At 45.4% G+C, this 19,373-nt stretch overlaps 2 protein-coding genes across 2 annotated transcripts in view; one reads left to right on the top strand and one right to left on the bottom strand.

The window, feature by feature from the left end:
• The window catches only part of CIBAR2 (CBY1 interacting BAR domain containing 2), a 47,274-nt gene extending 44,003 nt beyond the window's left edge, over positions 1-3,271 (top strand). Inside the window, exon 10 of the mRNA XM_089693985.1 lies at positions 3,140-3,271. Within this exon, the coding sequence (XP_089550111.1) occupies positions 3,140-3,259 (120 nt within the window). The 3' untranslated portion in view covers positions 3,260-3,271. The remainder of the gene's footprint in view (positions 1-3,139) is intronic.
• A 6,050-nt stretch (positions 3,272-9,321) lies between these two features.
• The window catches only part of LOC149448979 (meckelin-like), a 55,147-nt gene continuing 45,095 nt past the window's right edge, over positions 9,322-19,373 (bottom strand). The window contains exons 25-28 of the mRNA XM_089693984.1: positions 17,204-17,308; positions 12,961-13,063; positions 10,661-10,803; positions 9,322-9,714 (exon numbers count right to left, since the gene is read on the bottom strand). Coding sequence (XP_089550110.1) covers positions 9,634-9,714; positions 10,661-10,803; positions 12,961-13,063; positions 17,204-17,308 — 432 coding nt within the window. The 3' untranslated portion in view covers positions 9,322-9,633. The remainder of the gene's footprint in view (positions 9,715-10,660; positions 10,804-12,960; positions 13,064-17,203; positions 17,309-19,373) is intronic.

The following is a 19,373-nucleotide window of genomic DNA, read 5'->3' as shown; positions in this document are numbered from 1 at the left end:
TCACCCTAACTGGGGTACCTAGAATGAGAATGTAGAAAGAGAAAGATAGCGTGAAGTGTGCCAGACTACAAATGAGTCCAAGGAAACTTTATTGTTCCTCTAATATGGTGGTGGTCAACTTTCTTGATATGGGGCCTCAAGTGTAGACCTTGACATCAAAGGGCCACAAATAATATTCAGTGAATACCCAGTGTCAGAGACAGCAAAATAATATAGACAACAGGATATAGTCAAAGACTCTGGACATAATACAGGAGATGGTCTGAGACTCTGGACATAATACAGGAGATGGTCTGAGACTCTGGACATAATACAGGAGATTGTCAGAGACTGCAGCTATAATACAGGAGATTGTCAGAGACTGCAGGCATGATACAAGAGATAGTCAGAGAATGCAAACATGCTACAGGAGATGGTCAGAGACTGGACATACTACAGGAGAAGGTCAGAGACTGCATATATACTACAGGAGATGGTCAGAGACTGCAGACATACTACAGGAGATGGTCAGAGACTACAGACATACTACAGGAGATGGTCAGAGAGTGCAGACATACTACAGGAGATGGTCAGAGACTGCAGACATACTACAGGAGATGGTCAGAGACTGCAGACATACTACAGGAGATGGTCAGAGACTGGACATACTACAGGAGATGGTCAGAGACTGCAGACATACTACAGGAGATGGTCAGAGACTGGACATACAACAGGAGAAGGTCAGAGACTGGACATACTACATGAGAAGGTCAGAGACTGGACATACTACAGGAGAAGGTCAGAGACTGCAGGTATAGTACAGTAGATGGTAAGAGACTGCGGACTTAGTACTGGAGCTGGTCAGAGACTGCGGACTAACTGCAGGAGAAGGTCAGAGATTGCAGACATACTACAGGAGACGGTCAGAGACTGCGGACATACTGCAGGAAAAGGTCAGAGACTGCGGACATACTACAGGAGATGGTCAGAGACTGCAGACATACTGCAGGAGAAGGTCAGAGACTGCGGACATACTGCAGGAGAAGGTCAGAGACTGCGGACATACTGCAGGAGATGGTCAGAGACTGCGGACATACTACAGGAGATGGTCAGAGACTGCAGACATACTGCAGGAGAAGGTCAGAGACTGCGGACATACTACAGGAGATGGTCAGAGACTGCAGACATACTGCAGGAGAAGGTCAGAGACTGCGGACATACTGCAGGAGAAGGTCAGAGACTGCGGACATACTGCAGGAGATGGTCAGAGACTGCGGACATACTACAGGAGATGGTCAGAGACTGCAGACAGGATACTAGAGATACTCAGACTATAGACATGTTGCAGGAGACTGGCAGAAACTGGGGTCGCTATAGGAATTGTTGGAGACTGGGGACATGCTTCAGGAGATGATCAGACTGGAGACCTATGACATGAGGCTGCTTTAGATCACTGCCATAACAGGACAAAAGGAAGTACAGATTCATGGGTGCAGGAGCCCGAGGGCTGCACAAAAAGTATCAATGAGCTGCAGATTGGCCACCAGGGATCTAATAATTTAAGCAACAGGCAATGCGTTTTGGAGGTCTGAACACCCCACCAGGGGCGGACTGACAACTCATGGGGCCCCAGGGCAATAGGGGATCATGGGGCCCCTGTGTCCTTGCCCAAACTCAAAAAAGTTTATGAAAAAGGTACCAGGGGCATCTCATGGGGCCCCCTACTGACCCCGGGCCCTCGGGCAGTGCCCCTGCACCCCACATTCATCAAGGCTTGGATGTTGTTCACATTCTTGTATAGACTCAAATATCACAATCAGCAAACTAAATTTCTATGAAGTGATACAGTATCCAAAATGGATCCCGACCAGTTTTTGCTGCTAAATCCAATCTCAATAATGGGGGGAGCATTCAGACCCCCAAAACTCATTGGCACTCTTAATGCTATCTTTCTCTGTAGGCTAATGTCTCACAGGCTCATCCAGACTTTTATTCTACATATCTCTATGGCATGTCCACTCCTTATGTCCAATTTGCTGTCAGTAACAGTAAAGCAGAACTCCTTTTTTTTGTTATGAAGTGAGGAATGGTTAAAAGTTCATCAAGTAAACCTTCCTGTAATATCTACAATATCCTTCCTCCCATCCCATGTCCAATGGAGGAGGAAGTCAACGAGGGACTTTAAATGTGCCACAAAGAGAACATACACTGATATATCAATAAATAATCTCCAAAATCTTTTGTCATGTAATTAAAAACATCATAAAAACCACAGATCATGGCTGCCTTGTATAATTGTGTTTAGTTGGCACATGTATGTAGCTCCAGATTGGCGTAACGGATTGGCACGCTCCCTGTCCTCAGGATATGTGCCTTTACATATGCAACCAATGTTCATCTTCTGAGATCACAGCAATACATCCATGCACAGTATATCAAAGAAAAAATATAATTTTCCAAAAACATATCAGTGAATAAAATAAAAGTCATATAAAACATATTTAAACCAAAATAATAGTAGCAATTAAACATCTGGAGGAGGGAGAGAAACATTGTAGCAGTTAAACATCCTCCAAATATTTAATTGCTACTATTATTTTGATTTACATAAGTTTTATATGACTATTATTTTCTTCTCTGATATACCTGAACTTCAGGCAGAAAGAAATTAATACATAAGAATGCAACACTGTATTCATAAATACATAATATATTGTATTACAAACAGTGTAAGTCCCTGAATCTATCCTGGTATCAGCCTCTTGCTGTCCATGTACAGCAGAGCTCAGGCAGGTAGAGGTAGAAGCAGGACAAGGAACCAATCATCGTGATGCAGTGCAAGGAGCATGCTAGTAGGAGGAGAGAGCAAGACCTGCAAGTGTTACTTGACTGCAGAAGAGAAAAATCAGGTTCCCTGCCCTGCCAGACAGGACAGTGCTGTGTGGATCCCAGGACTGGATGGACAGAAATACAAATCCTTTGGTATAACAGCCCTAGAACTGAGAAACTGTGGGATACAGAATCTGCATTTTCCCCATTTCCAGTACATCCAATCACAATGGGAAGTGGGGTGGAGCTGGGAACACTCCTAACAGTATATCAGAATGCATTGCTGGTGCTTTTAACCTTCAGTACAGTCTGGGGTTGTTTTTCTTTGCAGAGCCTTCCCAGCACCCTGCAGAGACAGACACATGTAGAAGAAGAGGATAGTGATGATGAAACAGAGGATGAAGAGGACGAGGAACCCATAAGATCACATTATTCAAGAGTGAGGAAATAAATCAAATTTGAGGACTGTAACCCCCATGTCCATAGTGATCCCGATCCTGATTCTTCCATCTTCAGCACCATACATGACCACAGTGATCCTGGTCCTGATCCTCCTGTCCACAACACCATACCTGATAATAATAATCCTGGTCCTGATCCTCCTGTCCTCAACACCATACCGGACCACAGTGATCTGGGTCGTGAGCCTTCTGTTCCCAACATCATACCAGATCCAAGTGATCCTGGTCCTGATCCTCCAGTCCTTATCACCATATCTGACCACAGTGATTCTGATCCTCCTGTCACTATCATCATACCTGACCACAGTGATCCTGGTTCTGATCCTTCTGTCCCTAATACCGTACCTGAGCTCAGTGATCCTTGTCTTGATCCTCCTGTTCCTTGCAGCATACCTGACCATAGTGATCCTGGTCCTGATCCTCCTGTCCCTTGCACCTTACCTGAGCACAGTGATCCCAATCCTGATCCTCCTGTCCCTAGCACCATACTAGACCACAGTGATCCTGGTCCTGATCTTCGGGTCCCAAACACCATACCAGACCACAGTGATCCTGGTCCTGATCCTCCTGTCCTTAGTATCATACCAGACCACAGTGATCCTGGTCCTGATCCTCATGTCCCTAATACCGTACCTGAGCTCAGTGATCCTTGTCTTGATCCTGCTGTTCCTTGCAGCATACCTGACCATAGTGATCCTGGTCCTGAACCTCCTGTACCTTGCACCTTACCTGACCACAGTGATCCTAGTCCTGATCCTCCTGTCCCCAATACCATACCTGACCACAGTGATCCTGGTCCTGATACTACAAGCAGCATACCAAAAACAACAGCCTTTGAATTTAGCCTATTCATTGGTAGAATTTGTCAGAAAGTGGCAGAAACCTGTGCCAATGAATCATGTAGCCTGCTGTTACTGCTTTCTCCTTCTGAAAAATGCCATTAGCCTGGCTATCATGTGAGCTCTCTGGATTCAGTACTTTCAGATTAACTGAACCAGATGAAGCATGTAGATAACTAGATCTGGCTTCTCATGCTGGATGTTTGTTCCCAAGCCGGGGACTCAGAGGCAGCCAGGCAGCAAGCGCTTTCAGACAGAGATCAGCATTTACAGCCCACAGATATTTGTAAATTTTCTACATAGTGAATAAAACCAAAACATTTTCTTGGAGTTTAGGATGGGTAGGGGAGGGTTAAAACCCTCTGAAAACGTATTTCCTGTCCCATGGACACAAGAAGACGTGAGAGGAAACCTCTCCTAAGTGAGGAGCTATTCCCTCTTAGTTGTCACAGGAACGGGTGTTCCCATTGGAAGATTTCCCCTCTAATCCTAATATGGTGACAACTGTAAAATGCTAGATTTCCGATGGCTTTCTATGTCGGGATTGATACAGGGTGAATCTCTCTGGTGGGGACACGACAGCAGTAAAAAAAACAAAACTACCCATACTAAAGAAAAATGCTTTGGCGTTACATACTCTTTAAAGGCGAACACCGAGAGAAGCAAATATTGTCTTAATGCATTCAACATGTCTGTTCTTCTTGAATTATGGATCTCACTGTGCTTTGTGTATTTTTTCTGTGCAGTGATCCAGTGTGAGACTTCCTGTTACAAAGACCTCCACTGCTGCTCTCTCTCCTTGTGCAGGGTGACTGGTCTTGTCTCCGCCCCCTCCTGTAGTTTTCTGTAGGGAGCATGTAGTGGGAGGGGGCTCCTGGGCCCCTCCCACAGTTCTGCTCTCTGCACAGGCTATGTAAAGCACAGTGATGATGTCACTGCTACATTTACAAGGTAACATCTGAGTTTGTAAAGGTATTTGGCACACAAAGCAGATTTATAGCCTTTGTAGCTATCGAGGTGTATATTTATATATATTTTTTGTGTCCAGAGTTCAGTTTTAAATGTTATTTTAACAAATATATATTTGTATTCTGAAAACATGACATTTTGTAAACCATGTTTTTGGAAAACATGATTTGATGCAGCGAGACCTCACCAGGACCGTCACCGTGCGCTGCTATCATTGTTTAAACACAGGTCAGAGAAATCTGTTTTCGGTGAACCATTCGCAGAAAACAATCTCTGCATCCTTCAATATCCTCCCGAAATTTTCACTCTCCAGCTGGCGCTCTGACCTGCTAATCTGTCCCCTCACCCCGGTGAATAAAAAAAATTACCGGCTCTGCCGCCGGTCCTCCCTGGTGGCGGCCCCATGTTTGGATGGGGATTTATTGGCGGTATTCTCACTTCTCTGAACTCCTGCCAAGAGGCGAGCGGCTTTGAAGGGAGCGCAGCGGAAAGAAGTGTTTGTTTTAAGTGGTTTGTGTAAAAGTTAAACAGGAAAGTGAATTTGTGTATTTTTCCAGCCGAGACGTCTTCAGAGGTTAGGAATTAGAGCCGTGCACAGCGTTTACATAACTGTGACCTGCGCTATGACGGAGAGGTGCGTTGTACAGGGTATAGATTACCGCGTCATTTATTATAGTATATATTACGCATACCAAGGAAGATGAGTATATTTTCTCAGTTATTAAGGCACAACTCCCCCCAAAAGTTTGGCTGTCTGTGGCTGCTGAAAACTTTAATTCAATGCCGGTGATAGAGTTCCATTAGACTTCTTAGCTCTGCCCCCAATGCTATGACCATTACAAAGCCACCTGGGAGACACTGACACCTTCATTACGGCCTTTTGGGAGGGGCAGAGACACAAACTACTGCAGGAAATCCCCCCAATGTGGGAGGGGCAGAGACACAAACTACTGCAGGAAATCCCCTCCATGTGGGAGGGGCAGAGACACAAACTACTGCAGGGAAATCCCTCCAATATGGGAGGGGCAAAGATACAAACTACTGCAGGGAAATCCCCCCAATATGGGAGGGGCAGAGACACAAACTACTGCAGGAAATACCCCCAATGTGGGAGGGGCAGAGACACAAACTACTGCAGGGAGATCCCCCCAATATGGGAGGGGCAAAGATACAAACTACTGCAGGGAAAAAGGGGCAGAGATACAAACTACTGCAGGGAAATCCCCCCAATATGGGAGGGGCAGAGACACAAACTACTGCAGGAAATACCCCCAATGTGGGAGGGGCAGAGACACAAACTACTGCAGGGAGATCCCCCCATTGTGGGAGGGGCAGAGACACAAACTACTGCAGGGAAATCCCCCCAATCTGGGAGGGGCAGAGACACAAACTACTGCAGGGAATCTCATCATTGTGGGAGGGGCAGAGACACAAACTACTGCAGGGAAATCCCCCCAATGTGGGAGGGGCAGAGAAACAAACTACTGCAGGGAAATCCCCCCAATGTGGGAGGGGCAGAGACACAAACTACTGCAGGGAAATCCCCCCAATGTGGGAGGGGCAGAGACACAAACTACTGCAGGGAATTCCCCACAATGTGGGAGGGGCAGAGACACAAACTACTGCAGGGAATCTCATCATTGTGGGAGGGGCAGAGACAAAAAGTACTGGGGGGGGGGAATCTAATCAATGTGGGAGGGGCAGAGACACAGTACTGGGGGGGAGGAATCTCATCATCGTGGGAGGGGCAGAGACACAAACTACTGCAGGGAAATCTCCCCATCGTGGGAGGGGCAGAGACACAAACTACTGCAGGGAAATCTCCCCATTGTGGGAGGGGCAGAGACACAAACTACTGCAGGGAAATCTCCCCATTGTGGGAGGGGTAGTGACACAAACTAAGGGGAAATCTCCCTATTGTGGGAGGGGCAGACACAAACTGCTGTAGGGAAATCTCGCCATTGTGGGAGGGGCAGAGACAAACTACTGCAGGAAAATGCTGGTACTGAGTACTTGATGGTAGTGAAAAAACTAATAAGACTTCAGGTGATTTAGCCAATTACTTCTAAATAAATATTTATTTTAGTTGGACCCTTAAGATGCAGATTCTGTGTAATGATGCAACAATCACACATTTTTCGGTGTACTGTAATAGCACTGTTATATATTTTGGACTCTGTGTGCCTGTTCTGTATGTAAATAAAAGTATTTTTAAAAGGAAACTTCTGAGTAGTTTGTTGCAGTAGTCTGTTTATCGTATCTGACTTGTCTTTGTCATCCATCATACAGGCAGACCGTTTGGATGAAAAGTGATAAGCATCATGTGCCATAGTGACTAAGTCATTAAATACTCTTTTTTTTCTTTAGTAACCACATAGGGGTGTATTTATTTAAAAATTGCAAAACAATTCACCTAGTGAAAGTGTACGTACAGTCCTGGTGTGTGAATGGGGTAAAAACAATGTATTAGACCAGTGGTCGGCAAGCCGCGGCTCGCGAGCCACATGCGGCTCTTTACACGCTTTAATGCGGCTCTTGTGTGCCGGGCGCCCGCTCCCCTCCCTCCTCTCGGGCGGCAGGGACTCTGCAGCGTGATCCAAAAAAAAAAAACAGCCAGGGCAGCACGCTCAAATGCAATGATTGGCCAGTCTCGCTGCCACTCACATCCTGATAGCCAATGATTGGCTGTCAGGATGTGTGTAGGCGGGGCAGCGTGACGAACGTGAGAGGAGCTAGGCTCCTCTCACAGTCCGCCCTGAAGACCGGAACGGCGCGGGAGCACGGCGAGAGGAACGCGCGGAGCAAAGGTAAGTGAATTGACACAGGGGGGACTTGGCTTACTACTTGCTACTTACTTACTACTACTATATGAGGGATGAATTAATATGGGGGATGAATTACTATAGGGGGGATGAATTACTATAGGGGGGATGAATTACTATAGGGGGGATGAATTACTATATGGGGGATGAATTACTATAGGGGGGATGAATTACTATATGGGGGATGAATTACTATAGGGGGGATGAATTACTATAGGGGGGATGAATTACTATATGGGGGATGAATTACTATATGGGGGATGAATTACTATGGGGGATGAATTACTATATGGGGGATGAATTACTATATGGGGGATGAATTACTATGGGGGATTAATTACTATAAAAATTTATTGAAACTAAAAACAGTGTACCATCCTATGTATTTTCAGTTTTAAAAATGTGGCTCTCAAAATAAATTTCAATCGTGGTTTTGGCGAGATTTGGCTCAGTTGAAAAAAAAGGTTGCCCACCACTGTATTAGACTATTTCCTGAGCTGGAAAGATGCCTTTTATTGTTTAAAAACGGTAAATACCACATGTGGCCACCAGATGGCGGTAATTATCATAGGATTTTCTTGTGATACTTAGTGACATCTAGTGGCCATTTACAATATTTCTCATTTTAAAGTCAAAAAACGTTCGACTAATACAGGAAATGTCCAATTAACATTTGTTTTTTCACTACTTGGGAGCATATGTATAAGGCAATAAATATGACATTAACCAAACACTCACTGTAGGTGAATCTTTCAGGTCCATGTGTTTTGGATCACAGTAATTTGTTCACCATAGGTTCCTTTTATTTGTTAATTCCCTCTAGCATTCTCCATACTTGCCACATGTATCTCATTACACAGTTCTATATTTATTATGTGTCTCATCTCCATCTAGTGGCCATAATGGGGTATATTATTCGTATTATCCTCATCTCCATCTAGTGGCCATAATGGGGTATATTATTAGTATGCTCCTCATCTCCATCTAGTGGCCATAATGGGATATTTTATTCCTATGCTCCTCATCTCCATCTAGTGGCCATAATGGGGTATATTATTAGTATGCTCCTCATCTCCATCTAGTGGCCATAATGGGGTATTTTATTTCTTTGCTCCTCATCTCCATCTAGTGGCCATAATGGGGTATTTTATTCCTATGCTCCTCATCTCCATCTAGTGGCCAAAAGCAGAATTGAATTCCTATGCTTCCCAGCTCCATCGGTTGGCCATAATGCAGTATTTTATAATAGAACATTTCCTTAGAAGAGAAAGTACCCTAAAGAAATATTTTTAGCCCAGTTGGCACAGATTTGCTGTACCTTTTTTATATAAAAAAAAAACACCTCTAAGTTGCTTATCACAACAATTGTGATGTTAAATCAAATAAATATACTGCAATTACTAAAGTCATTATTGATCAACATTTTGGTGAAATTTACAGATTTCTGTTTTGTTTATTTAGATTACGTACAAAAATATAAACGTACAAAATTACAAATATGCAAAAAGAAATGTGTACATTCAGTATTTACAAGATTTAAATACATAGATACAATACATTTTTTAGGCCATGAGCGTGCAACTACAGTTTATTATTCGGCCTGATCTTTTGGATCTGTGCAGGCTCTTGAATTACTTGTACCCAGCGACGGATGCTCAGGCCTTGCATGTGTCTGGGAAGGGGGGGGGGGATTTATACTTTAAAGGTTGCTGAACTATTATGGGAATATTGTCCTCATATGAGAAAGCTTTCTTCTACCAGAGTCTGAGACGACAGATTTTTCTTTCCAATCAGGGAGCGAAGGATCTGCACAAACTGCAAAAACAAATACATAATCCAGTATACAGTGTGAGAACAAATAACAAAAACACAAACTGTGTCATTGAGTTCAATAACAAAACCCCAAATCTCCACTGATCAGAACCCTACTGACAAATCCTTATTTCCAAAGGCCGTAGAAAAGAGAGCATCAGACAGTATCAGACAGCAGATAAATGTGAGATTGATTTGTGGTAAGGTTTGTTATAAAGCCGACACGTTTTGTGGGTTCCGAGGTCCTTCATCAGGATCTAAAGCTGAAGGTTAATCTTAAATTTGATCTTCCCTGGTTCCCCCCTCCTCAACATGCTAAGTACTTTTTTTTAAATAAAACCTTTCCATTTTGATTACATACTTTGTTTTAGACCCAGTGATATCATCACTGGGTCTTTGTGATTTTCTATGCAATGCTGGCAGGTGTGCAGAGCTGGGAACTCAGCACAGAGATGGTGGGAACCCATCATAATAGGCACAGAGGGTGTACAGACCTGGGAACTCAGCACAGGGATGGTGGGAACCCGTCATAATAGGCACAGAGGGTGTACAGACCTGGGAACTCAGCACAGGGATGGTGGGAACCCATCATAATAGGCACAGAGGGTGTACAGACCTGGGAACTCAGCACAGGGATGGTGGGAACCCGTCATAATAGGCACAGAGGGTGTACAGACCTGGGAACTCAGCACAGGGATGGTGGGAACCCCTCATAATGAGCACAGTAGGTGTACAGACACTGGAAATCAGTGCAGAGATCTCACAAATGGAGTCCCCAAAAACAGAAGAAACTGAAAGGGGGTTCAACTCTTCTGCCTCCACCAAACCCTGCAATATCAGTTGTGGGTGGACTGACCCTTAGATTCTTCACAGATGTGGGAACATCTAGCATTGATACAGTATTTCGCCGGAGGACTTAGTAGACATTGAAATAACTAGTTTTTCTCACCATCTGAATGACGAAGGTTAGGATTGTTGCCAGGATAAAGTTCTGTGTCCCCAGGTCAATGATGCAGAACAGGAGAGTATCGAAAAGAAGCAGCACCAGCTCGTTGCCATAGAAGAGGGCGCGGCTAAAGTGATGACGTTCATCTAAAATGGAGGCGGAGATGGATCAATAAAAACACATTTCATTATTGTATACAAGGAGACAGTTTATACATTTCATCTCTGATATTAACCAGTAATGAGGGGAGAGAATGGAGAAAATTACATTTACTGCACAATAAGAGAAGTGGATACTCCGAATTTCACTTATTGCGGTTCTTAACCCCTCCCCTACCGGGCACTGTCACCCCCTCCCCTACCGGGCACTGTCACCCCCTCCCCTACCGGGCACTGTCACCCCCTCCCCTACTGGGCACTGTCACCCCCTCCCCTACCGGGCACTGTCACCCTCTCCCCTACCAGGCACTGTCACCCTCTCCCCTACCGGGCACTGTCACCCCCTCCCCTACCGGGCACTGTCACCCTCTCCCCTACCGGGCACTGTCACCCCCTTCTCTACCGGGCACTGTCACCCCCTCCCCTACCGGGCACTGTCACCCCCTCCCCTACCGTGCACTGTCACCACCTCCCCTATCGGGCACTGTCACCCCCTCCCCTACCGGGCACTGTCACTCCCTTCCTACCCAGGCCATTTTTAGCTTTCAGTGCTGTCACACTTTGAATGACAATTGCGCGGTCATGCAACACTGTACCCAAACAAAGTTTTTATCATTTTTTTTAAGACAGATAGAGCTTTCTTTTGGTGGTATTTAATCTGCACTGGTTTTTATTTTTTATTAAACAAACAAAAAAAAGACTGAAAATGTTGAAAAAAAAGTGTTTTAGTGTCTGTTATGAAATTTTGTAAATAAGTCATTTTTCTCCTTCACTGATGGGCACTGACCGGCGGTACTGATAGATGGCACTGACAGGCATCACTGATGGGCACTGAAAGGCAGCATTAATAGGCATCACTGATAGGTGGCAACGATTGCCACTGGTAGGCAGCACTGATGGCCACTGATAGGTGGCACTGATAGGTACTGATAGACAGCACTGATGAGAAGGCACTGATAGGCAGCACTGATGGCATCAGTGATGAGCACTGAATGGCAGCACTGATAGGCAACACTGATGGGCATTGATAGGCAGCATTGATGGACACTGAGAAGCATCACTGATGGGGCTGCACTGATAGTCAGGGCACTGATTATCAGTGTAGATGTCCTCTCTGAGGATTGCCACTTATCAGCTCTCCTCTCCTTGCGCATTGTCAACGTGAGAAGAGAACTGCTGATGACTGACATGTGATCGGCTGTGATTGGACACAGCTGATCACATAGTAAAGAGCCTACATCATTGGCTCTTTACTGTGATCGGAGATCCACTGTGTCCAAGGGACACAGCGCACCACTGATCGCTGCCACGCCCCTGCGGACGCGCATGTGCGACAAGAATGGGAGGACATCATATGACATCCTCCCAGAACAACAGCGGTCCCTCCCGGCCATCATAGTACTGTAGGCTGGGAGGGAAGCCGTTAAATCTGCTACAACAAGCAGGATAGAGCCCGCCTCATGTCCTGGCTGGAAGACATCCAGCATCATCTAGCTCTTTCCTCTCCAGCTTGACTGTCCCTAGCCCACCCTTTTCATTGATTGGATTTCAGTTCTTTCAATCATGGAGGCTCAGCATCACATGTGGGTGTTACTGTGCAAATGTAGCATGCCTAGCAACGCCCACTCCTCCCAACTGACACCCGCTCATCAAGGCCTTTTGATATTCCCATAACTCCTCCAAGAGCCAGGCCACTGCTTCCATCAGAACTGAGGGCTCTTGAGAGGAGTACTGAGGTACGGTGCTGTGATATTTTCAGGGAGCCATGTACAGCACCCTGCCAGCCCTTCCCACCAGCCATGATCTGCTTGCATCACACAGAGAATCACAGAGGCCCAGTGTTGGCATCACTAGATTTAAAATTGGGTATGCAATGAAAACAGAAAGGATTTGTTTAATATTTAATTAGCATGCTAATGAGGGTGGAGGGATGAACCAGGGAAGGCAAATCAGAAGCAGATTAAATGTCAACTGTAGAGCTCACATCAGAGAAAATGAAAAGTGGGTGGATTTCTAAGTTTAGCATCTTCTGCTGGATAGCATTCGTGTCCCCCTAATTCATTTAATTTGTCTGGGGTGTCATGGCAGCCCCACTAGGTGCAGACACACAGAACATGGCCTGATACACTGTATGGGGATGCTCACCATTATAAAATATTGACTTGTCGATGGGTTGTTGGAACTCCAGGTCAAGGATGTTCTCCAGGAGAAGCTTGTTCTTCACCACATAATCCAGATCCTTATAGACCTGCCAGAGAAGGAGATCAATCAGAGGAGTGACAACCACTGAACATACCTGGACATCTGGGGTCACTCTGCGTCCCCCACACCCTACATAATTCATCAGCATGACTGCACCCAGAGTGAACTTAAAAGAAGAAAAGAAGCCATTGCAGGTTTGGGGTCAATTGTCTTGTTTACATTTATAAGTTAATAACTATTTATATACATTTTTCTATACAAATAAACATTTAGGAGCTATTTATTTTAAAAATTGTTGGACAAATGTGACAAAAATTTGCTCAGCGTTGACAAATTCTGATCCTATTTTAATTAAAACAGTGATTTCATAATTTCCTATGATCACCAGCTCCATCTAGTGGCTAAAATGCAGTATTTTGTTTCTGAAATACCTTAAAAGTCTTAAAATGTTAGGAAATTCTGCTGTACAGTTTTTCTTTTTAGGGCCCTACAATCCCTCCACTGGTCTCCATCCCTCTCTGCCAATCCCTCCACTGGCCTCCATCCCTCTCTGCCAATCCCTCCACTGGCCTCCACCCCTCTCTGCCAATCCCTCCACTGGCCTCCACCCCTCTCTGCCAATCCCTCCACTGGCCTCCACCCCTCTCTGCCAATCCCTCCACTGGCCTCCACCCCTCTCTGCCAATCCCTCCATTGGCCTCCACCCCTCTCTGCCAATCCCTCCACTGGCCTCCATCCCTCTCTGCCAATCCCTCCACTGGCCTCCATCCCTCTCTGCCAATCCCTCCACTGGCCTCCATCCCTCTCTGCCAATCCCTCCACTGGCCTCCATCTCTCTCTGCCAATCCCTCCACTGGCCTTCACCCCTCTCCGCCAATCCCTCCACTGGCTTCCCATTGCCCAACGGATAAAATGCAAAACATTAACAATAAGGTATAAAGCCATTTACAGTTGTGACCAAAATTATTCAACCCCCACTGAAATTGAGTGTTTTGGCCAGTTTGACATTGCTTTTGATCATTCAGTCATCTTGCTTACATTTACATTAAAGAGGCACTTGTAGGTCAGACAAATATAACATAACAGTTATAATGAAATAACCACAAATGTCTTTTCTGTGCTCACAGCATTATCAGTTTTATTCAACCCCCAAGTGACATTCAATCTTAGTACTTAGTACAGCATCCTTTTACAGTTATAACAGCTTTTAAACGTGAAGCATAGCTTGACACAAGTGTCTTGCAGCGATCTACGGGTATCTTCGCCCATTCTTCATGGGCAAAGGCCTCCAGTTCAGTCACATTCTTAGGCTTGCGCACTGCAACTGCTTTCTTTAAGTCCCACCAGAGGTTCTCAATCGGATTTAAGTCTGGTGACTGCGATGGCCACTCCAAAATGTTCCAGCCTTTCCTCTGCAACCATGCTCTAGTGGACTTGGAGGTATGCTTGGGATCATTGTCCTGTTGAAAGGTCCAACGTCTCCCAAGCCTCAGGTGTGTGACGGACTGCATCACGTTTCCATCCAATATCTCCTGGTACTGAAGAGAATTCATGGTACCTTGCACACGCTGAAGCTTCCCTGTACCTGCAGAAGCAAAACAGCCCCAAAGCATGATTGACCCTCCACCATGCTTCACAGTAGGCAAGGTGTTCTTTTCATCATAGGCCTTGTTCTTCCTCCTCCAAACATAGCGTTGATCCATGGGCCCAAACAGTTCTAATTTTGTTTCATCAGTCCACAGAACACTATCCCACAACTTTTGTGGTTTGTCCACATGGCTTTTGGCATACTGCAGTCGACTCTTCTTATTCTTTGGAGACAGCAAGGGGGTACGCCTGGGAGTTCTGGCACGGAGGCCTTCATTACGCAGTGTGCGTCTTATTGTCTGGGCTGAAACTTCTGTACCCACATCTGACAAATCTTTTCTCAGTTCCTCAGCAGTCACACGGGGACTTCTCTCCACTCTACGCTTCAGGTAGCGCACAGCAGTCGAAGTCAGCATCTTCTTTCTGCCACGACCAGGTAGCGTTTCAACAGTGCCCTTTGCCTTGAATTTGCGAATGATGCTTCCTAAGGTGTCTCTTGGTATGTTTAACATCTTTGCAATCTTCTTATAGCCATTGCCCTTCCTGTGAAGAGAAATCACCTCTTCTCTTGTCTTCCTGGACCATTCTCTTGCCTTCACCATGTTTGTAACCACACCAGTAAATGTCTAGAAGGAGCTGAGTATCACAGTCATTTTAAAGCTGCCTAATTGGTGCTTATTATGCTTGATTGCTGCTCGGTGACATCCACAGGTGTTTTCAATACCTGATGGAAAGCACCTGTATGAACCTCTGTTCTTCAGAGTGGTAGTCTTTAAGGGGTTGAATAATTGTGGCAATGAAGAAACCACATAAGAACCATTTACTACTGTATTACATAAACAATTGATGTCATTTTAGTTGCATTTGGGTAGTTACAACGTCCTTGTAGGATTTGATTCTGAATACAATTCCAAATGTACACTATAGTCCCTAAACCCCTTTACAGCATTGGGGGTTGAATAATTTTGGTCACAACTGTATAACTCCTCCCCAAATAACATCACTGATCTTGTCTGTAAATATCACCCAAACCGTACTCTCCGCTCCTCGCATGACCTCCTGCTCTCTAGCTCCCTTGTCTCCTCCTCCCATGCTTGTCTCCAGGACTTCTCCAGAGCTTCCCCCATCCTCTGGAACTCTCTACCCCAATTTATCAGACTATCGCCTACTCTGCTCACTTTTAGGCGATCTCTGAAAACCTCTCTCTTCAGGGAAGCCTATCCTGCCCTCAGCTAATAATGGAATCTTCTGCTCCTCCTACCAGTCCATCTCCCACAGTTACTACCTTTTGTACCACTAGCCCCTCCCTCCTAGATTGTAAGCTCCGAGGATCAGGGCCCTCAAATCCCTCTTGTATTGAACTGTATTGTTGCTGTATTGTCTCCCGTTATATTGTAAAGTGCTGAGCAAACTGTTGGCGCCATATAAATCCTGTATAATAATAATATATAAATCCTGTATAATAATAATATATAAATCCTGTATAATAATAATAATATATAAATCCTGTATAATAATAATAATATATAAATCCTGTATAATTATAATAATAATGAGCTACTATGCATGGAATATTAGTGCCCTCCAGCGCTGTGTTGGGATCAATCCAGTGGGCCCCCGGTTCTTCCATCTTCACCCGGTCTTCCTTCCTTGTCCTGTGCCTTCGGGCCTTTCGATAGACCGGACATCACTCTCTCGCGCACGGCGCAGCATGGTTTGGGGCCGTGCATGAGATGCGCATGCGCGGCTTAGTGTACATGACAGCTGACAGGCAGGAGGATGCATTTATGGCAGAATAGACCAATATGGTCCTGCATGTCAGGAATTTTTTTAAAAACTAATTTTGCTTCCACTTTAAGGTAAATCTAAATAAAAACTTTTTTTTTTTGGATGGGGTAAGAACTTTTTTTTTGTTGTCATCTGTGTCCTATTGGAGAGATTTCCCTTCACTTCCTTCACTGTAGACAAATAAGAAACAATTACAGATAATTGTCACCACAAAAGGTTTTCTTGTTGAAAGATATCACCCGTTCCGTTGGAAACTCAAAATTGTGGGTCCCCAAGAAAATCAGAGAATGAGAATCACCCAAATCGAGACACAGAGAGCAATAACAATAAATTGTCTTCAGGTAAACTCAATACAGGACCAAAATATTCACAAAGAAATGGCTGGCTTTCAGGGTTCCTCTGTCTAAATGAAACTCTCTGCAGCGCCATCTGCACAGTCAGACAGGTAGAGAGGGAGAGACATCACAGCCCTGACTCACTTATGTGTTCAAATTAAACCTTGAGCTATTGAGCTCTATAAACATCAGTCTAAAAAAGGACCCAGTATGAGGAAGGATTTGGATAAGACAAAACTACACCTATGCAAACACAGGGAGAACATACAAACTCCATGCAGATCTCTTTTTTTAGTCTGCAGCATTAAAATTAAGCCACTATGTTGCCATATTACTATCTACACAGAGGGCACCTCCTTTCCCCATTGTACTTGTGAGACTGTGGCAGAATGACTCCCTTTAGGTGGATGAGCACATTTTTAATCGTACAACTCAGGTTGTAATGTGTGTGGTTAGCATTGTGTGGTAGAACATACGTGGTCCAAGAAGGCAGAAAGGAAACGGTTAACGGTGTAGTAGGTTCTGATCCGTTGCTGTAACATTGGGTTCTTCTCATTCCCGGCTTTCTGGCCTCTGGGAGCCTTGAGAGAGAGAAGAGAGAAGTGTAATAGAAGAAAGAGTAGTATAAGAGGGAGAGGAGTATAAGCCGGAGAGGAGAGGAGAGGGAGAGGAGAATGGGAGGAGAGGGAGAGGAGAATGGAAGGAAAGAAGAGGGAGAGGAGAATGGGAGGAGAGGAGAGAGAGAGGAGAATGGGAGGAGAGGGAGAGGAGAATGGAAGGAAAGAAGAGGGAGAGGAGAATGGGAGGAGAGGAGAGAGAGAGGAGAAGGAGAGGGAGAGGAGAATGAGAGGAGCGGGAGAGGAGAATTGAAGGAGAGGGAGAGGAGAATGGGTGGAGAGGAGAGAGAGAGGAGGAGAGGAGAAGGAGAAGGAGAGGGAGAGGAGAATGAGAGGAGAGGAGAGAAGAGGGAGAGGAGAATGAGAGGAGAGAAGAGGGAGAGGAGAATGAGAGGAGAGCAGAGGGAGAAAGAGAAGAGAGGAGAGGGAGAAGGAGAGAAGAGGGAGAGGAGAATGACAGGAGAGGAAAGGAGAATGAGAGGAGAGGAAAATGAGAGGGAGAGGAGAGGAGGAAAAGAGAAGAGGAAAGGAGAATGAGAGGAGAGCAAGTGGAAAGAAAAATAAGACAGGGAGGACTGTAAGAAAGGGGTAGGATAATAGGAGATGGAGAGGAGAGTAAGAGAGGAAGAGTATAGTTAGCTAGAAAAGATGAGGGCAAAGAGAGGAGAGCAAGAAAGGGAGATACAAATAAGAGAGGGAGAGGAGAATAAAAGTGGGAGAGTAGAGTGAGAGAGAACAGAGGAGAGTAAGAGAGAGAGAAGAGTGTAGGAGGCAGAAGAACGTAAGAGAGTAAAAGGAGAGTGGGAAGGGAATAAGTAAGAGAGAGGAGAGTGGGAGGAAAGAAGAGTAAGAGAGGAGGAGGAGAATAAGAGAGGGAGAATAGGGTTTGATAGAAAGTAGGAGAGGAAGAGAGGAGTGGGAATGTAGAGTAAGAAAAAGTAAGAGAGGAGGAAGAAAGGAAAGGAAAGTAAGAGCAAGAGGTGAGTAAAAGAAAAAAAGAGAACAGGAGGAGAGAGGGATAATATGAGAAGGAGAAGAGTATAAAAGAGGGAGATAAGAATAAGAGGAGGCAGAGGAGAATAGAAAGCAAGAAGAGTGGGATAGGAGAGGAGGAGAGGAGAGTAAGAGCGGGAGAGAAGAGTTAGTAGAGAGTGGGAAATTTAGAGAGGAGGACTGAGCAGAAGATGAAGAGTAGGGTGAGTAGAGGAGAGAGGAGGGTAAGTAGAGGAGGGAGAGGCAGAGTAGAGAAGGGAGGAGTATGAGTAGAGAAGGGAGGAGTATGAGTAGAGAAGGGAGGAGTATGAGTAGAGAATGGAGGAGTATGAGTAGAGAAGGGAGGAGTATGAGTAGAGGAGGGAGCAGGATGAGTAGAGGAGGGAGAAGGAAGAGTAGAGGAGGGAGGAGGGAGAGTAGAGGACGGAGGGGAGAGAGTAGAGGACGGAGGAGGGAGAGTAGAGGAGGGAGGAGGGAGAGTAGAGGAGGGAGGAGGGAGAGTAGAGGAGGGAGGAGGGTGAGCAGAGGAGGAAGAGTAGAGGAGGGAGGAAGATGAGTAGAGGAGGGAGAGGCAGAGTAGAGGAGGGTGAGTAGAGGAGGGAGGAGGATGAGTAGAGGAGGGAGGAGAATGAGTAGAGGAGGGAGAGTAGCGGACGGAGGAGGGAGAGTAGAGGAGGGAAGAGGGTGAGTAGAGGAGGGAGGAGGATGAATAGAGGAGGGAGAAGGATGAGTAGAGGACGGAGGAGGAAGAGTAGAGGAGGGAGAAGGATGAGTAGAGGACGGAGGAGGATGAATAGAGGAGGGTAGAGGCTAAGTAGAGAAGGGAGAGTAGAGGACGGAGAAGGATGAACAGAGGAGGGAAGAGGATGAGTAGAGGAGGGAAAGTAGAAAAGGGAGGATAAAATAAACTTATATATAAAAAATATATATAAAATCGAGCGCAGTATGTGGATGTAGATAGGGTAGCTGCTGGCACAAAAAGGCACCTCGTGAACCTCCAGAGTAAATGGTAAAATATGAAAGTGCAGGATGGTGA

Source organism: Staurois parvus, unplaced genomic scaffold, assembly GCF_062004578.1.
Source record: "Staurois parvus isolate SC_StPar_1 unplaced genomic scaffold, SC_StPar_1.0 ptg000646l, whole genome shotgun sequence".
NCBI lineage: Eukaryota > Metazoa > Chordata > Amphibia > Anura > Ranidae > Staurois > Staurois parvus.
The sequence above is the reverse complement of the archived record's forward strand: the minus strand, read 5'-3'. Positions and strand labels throughout refer to the sequence as shown.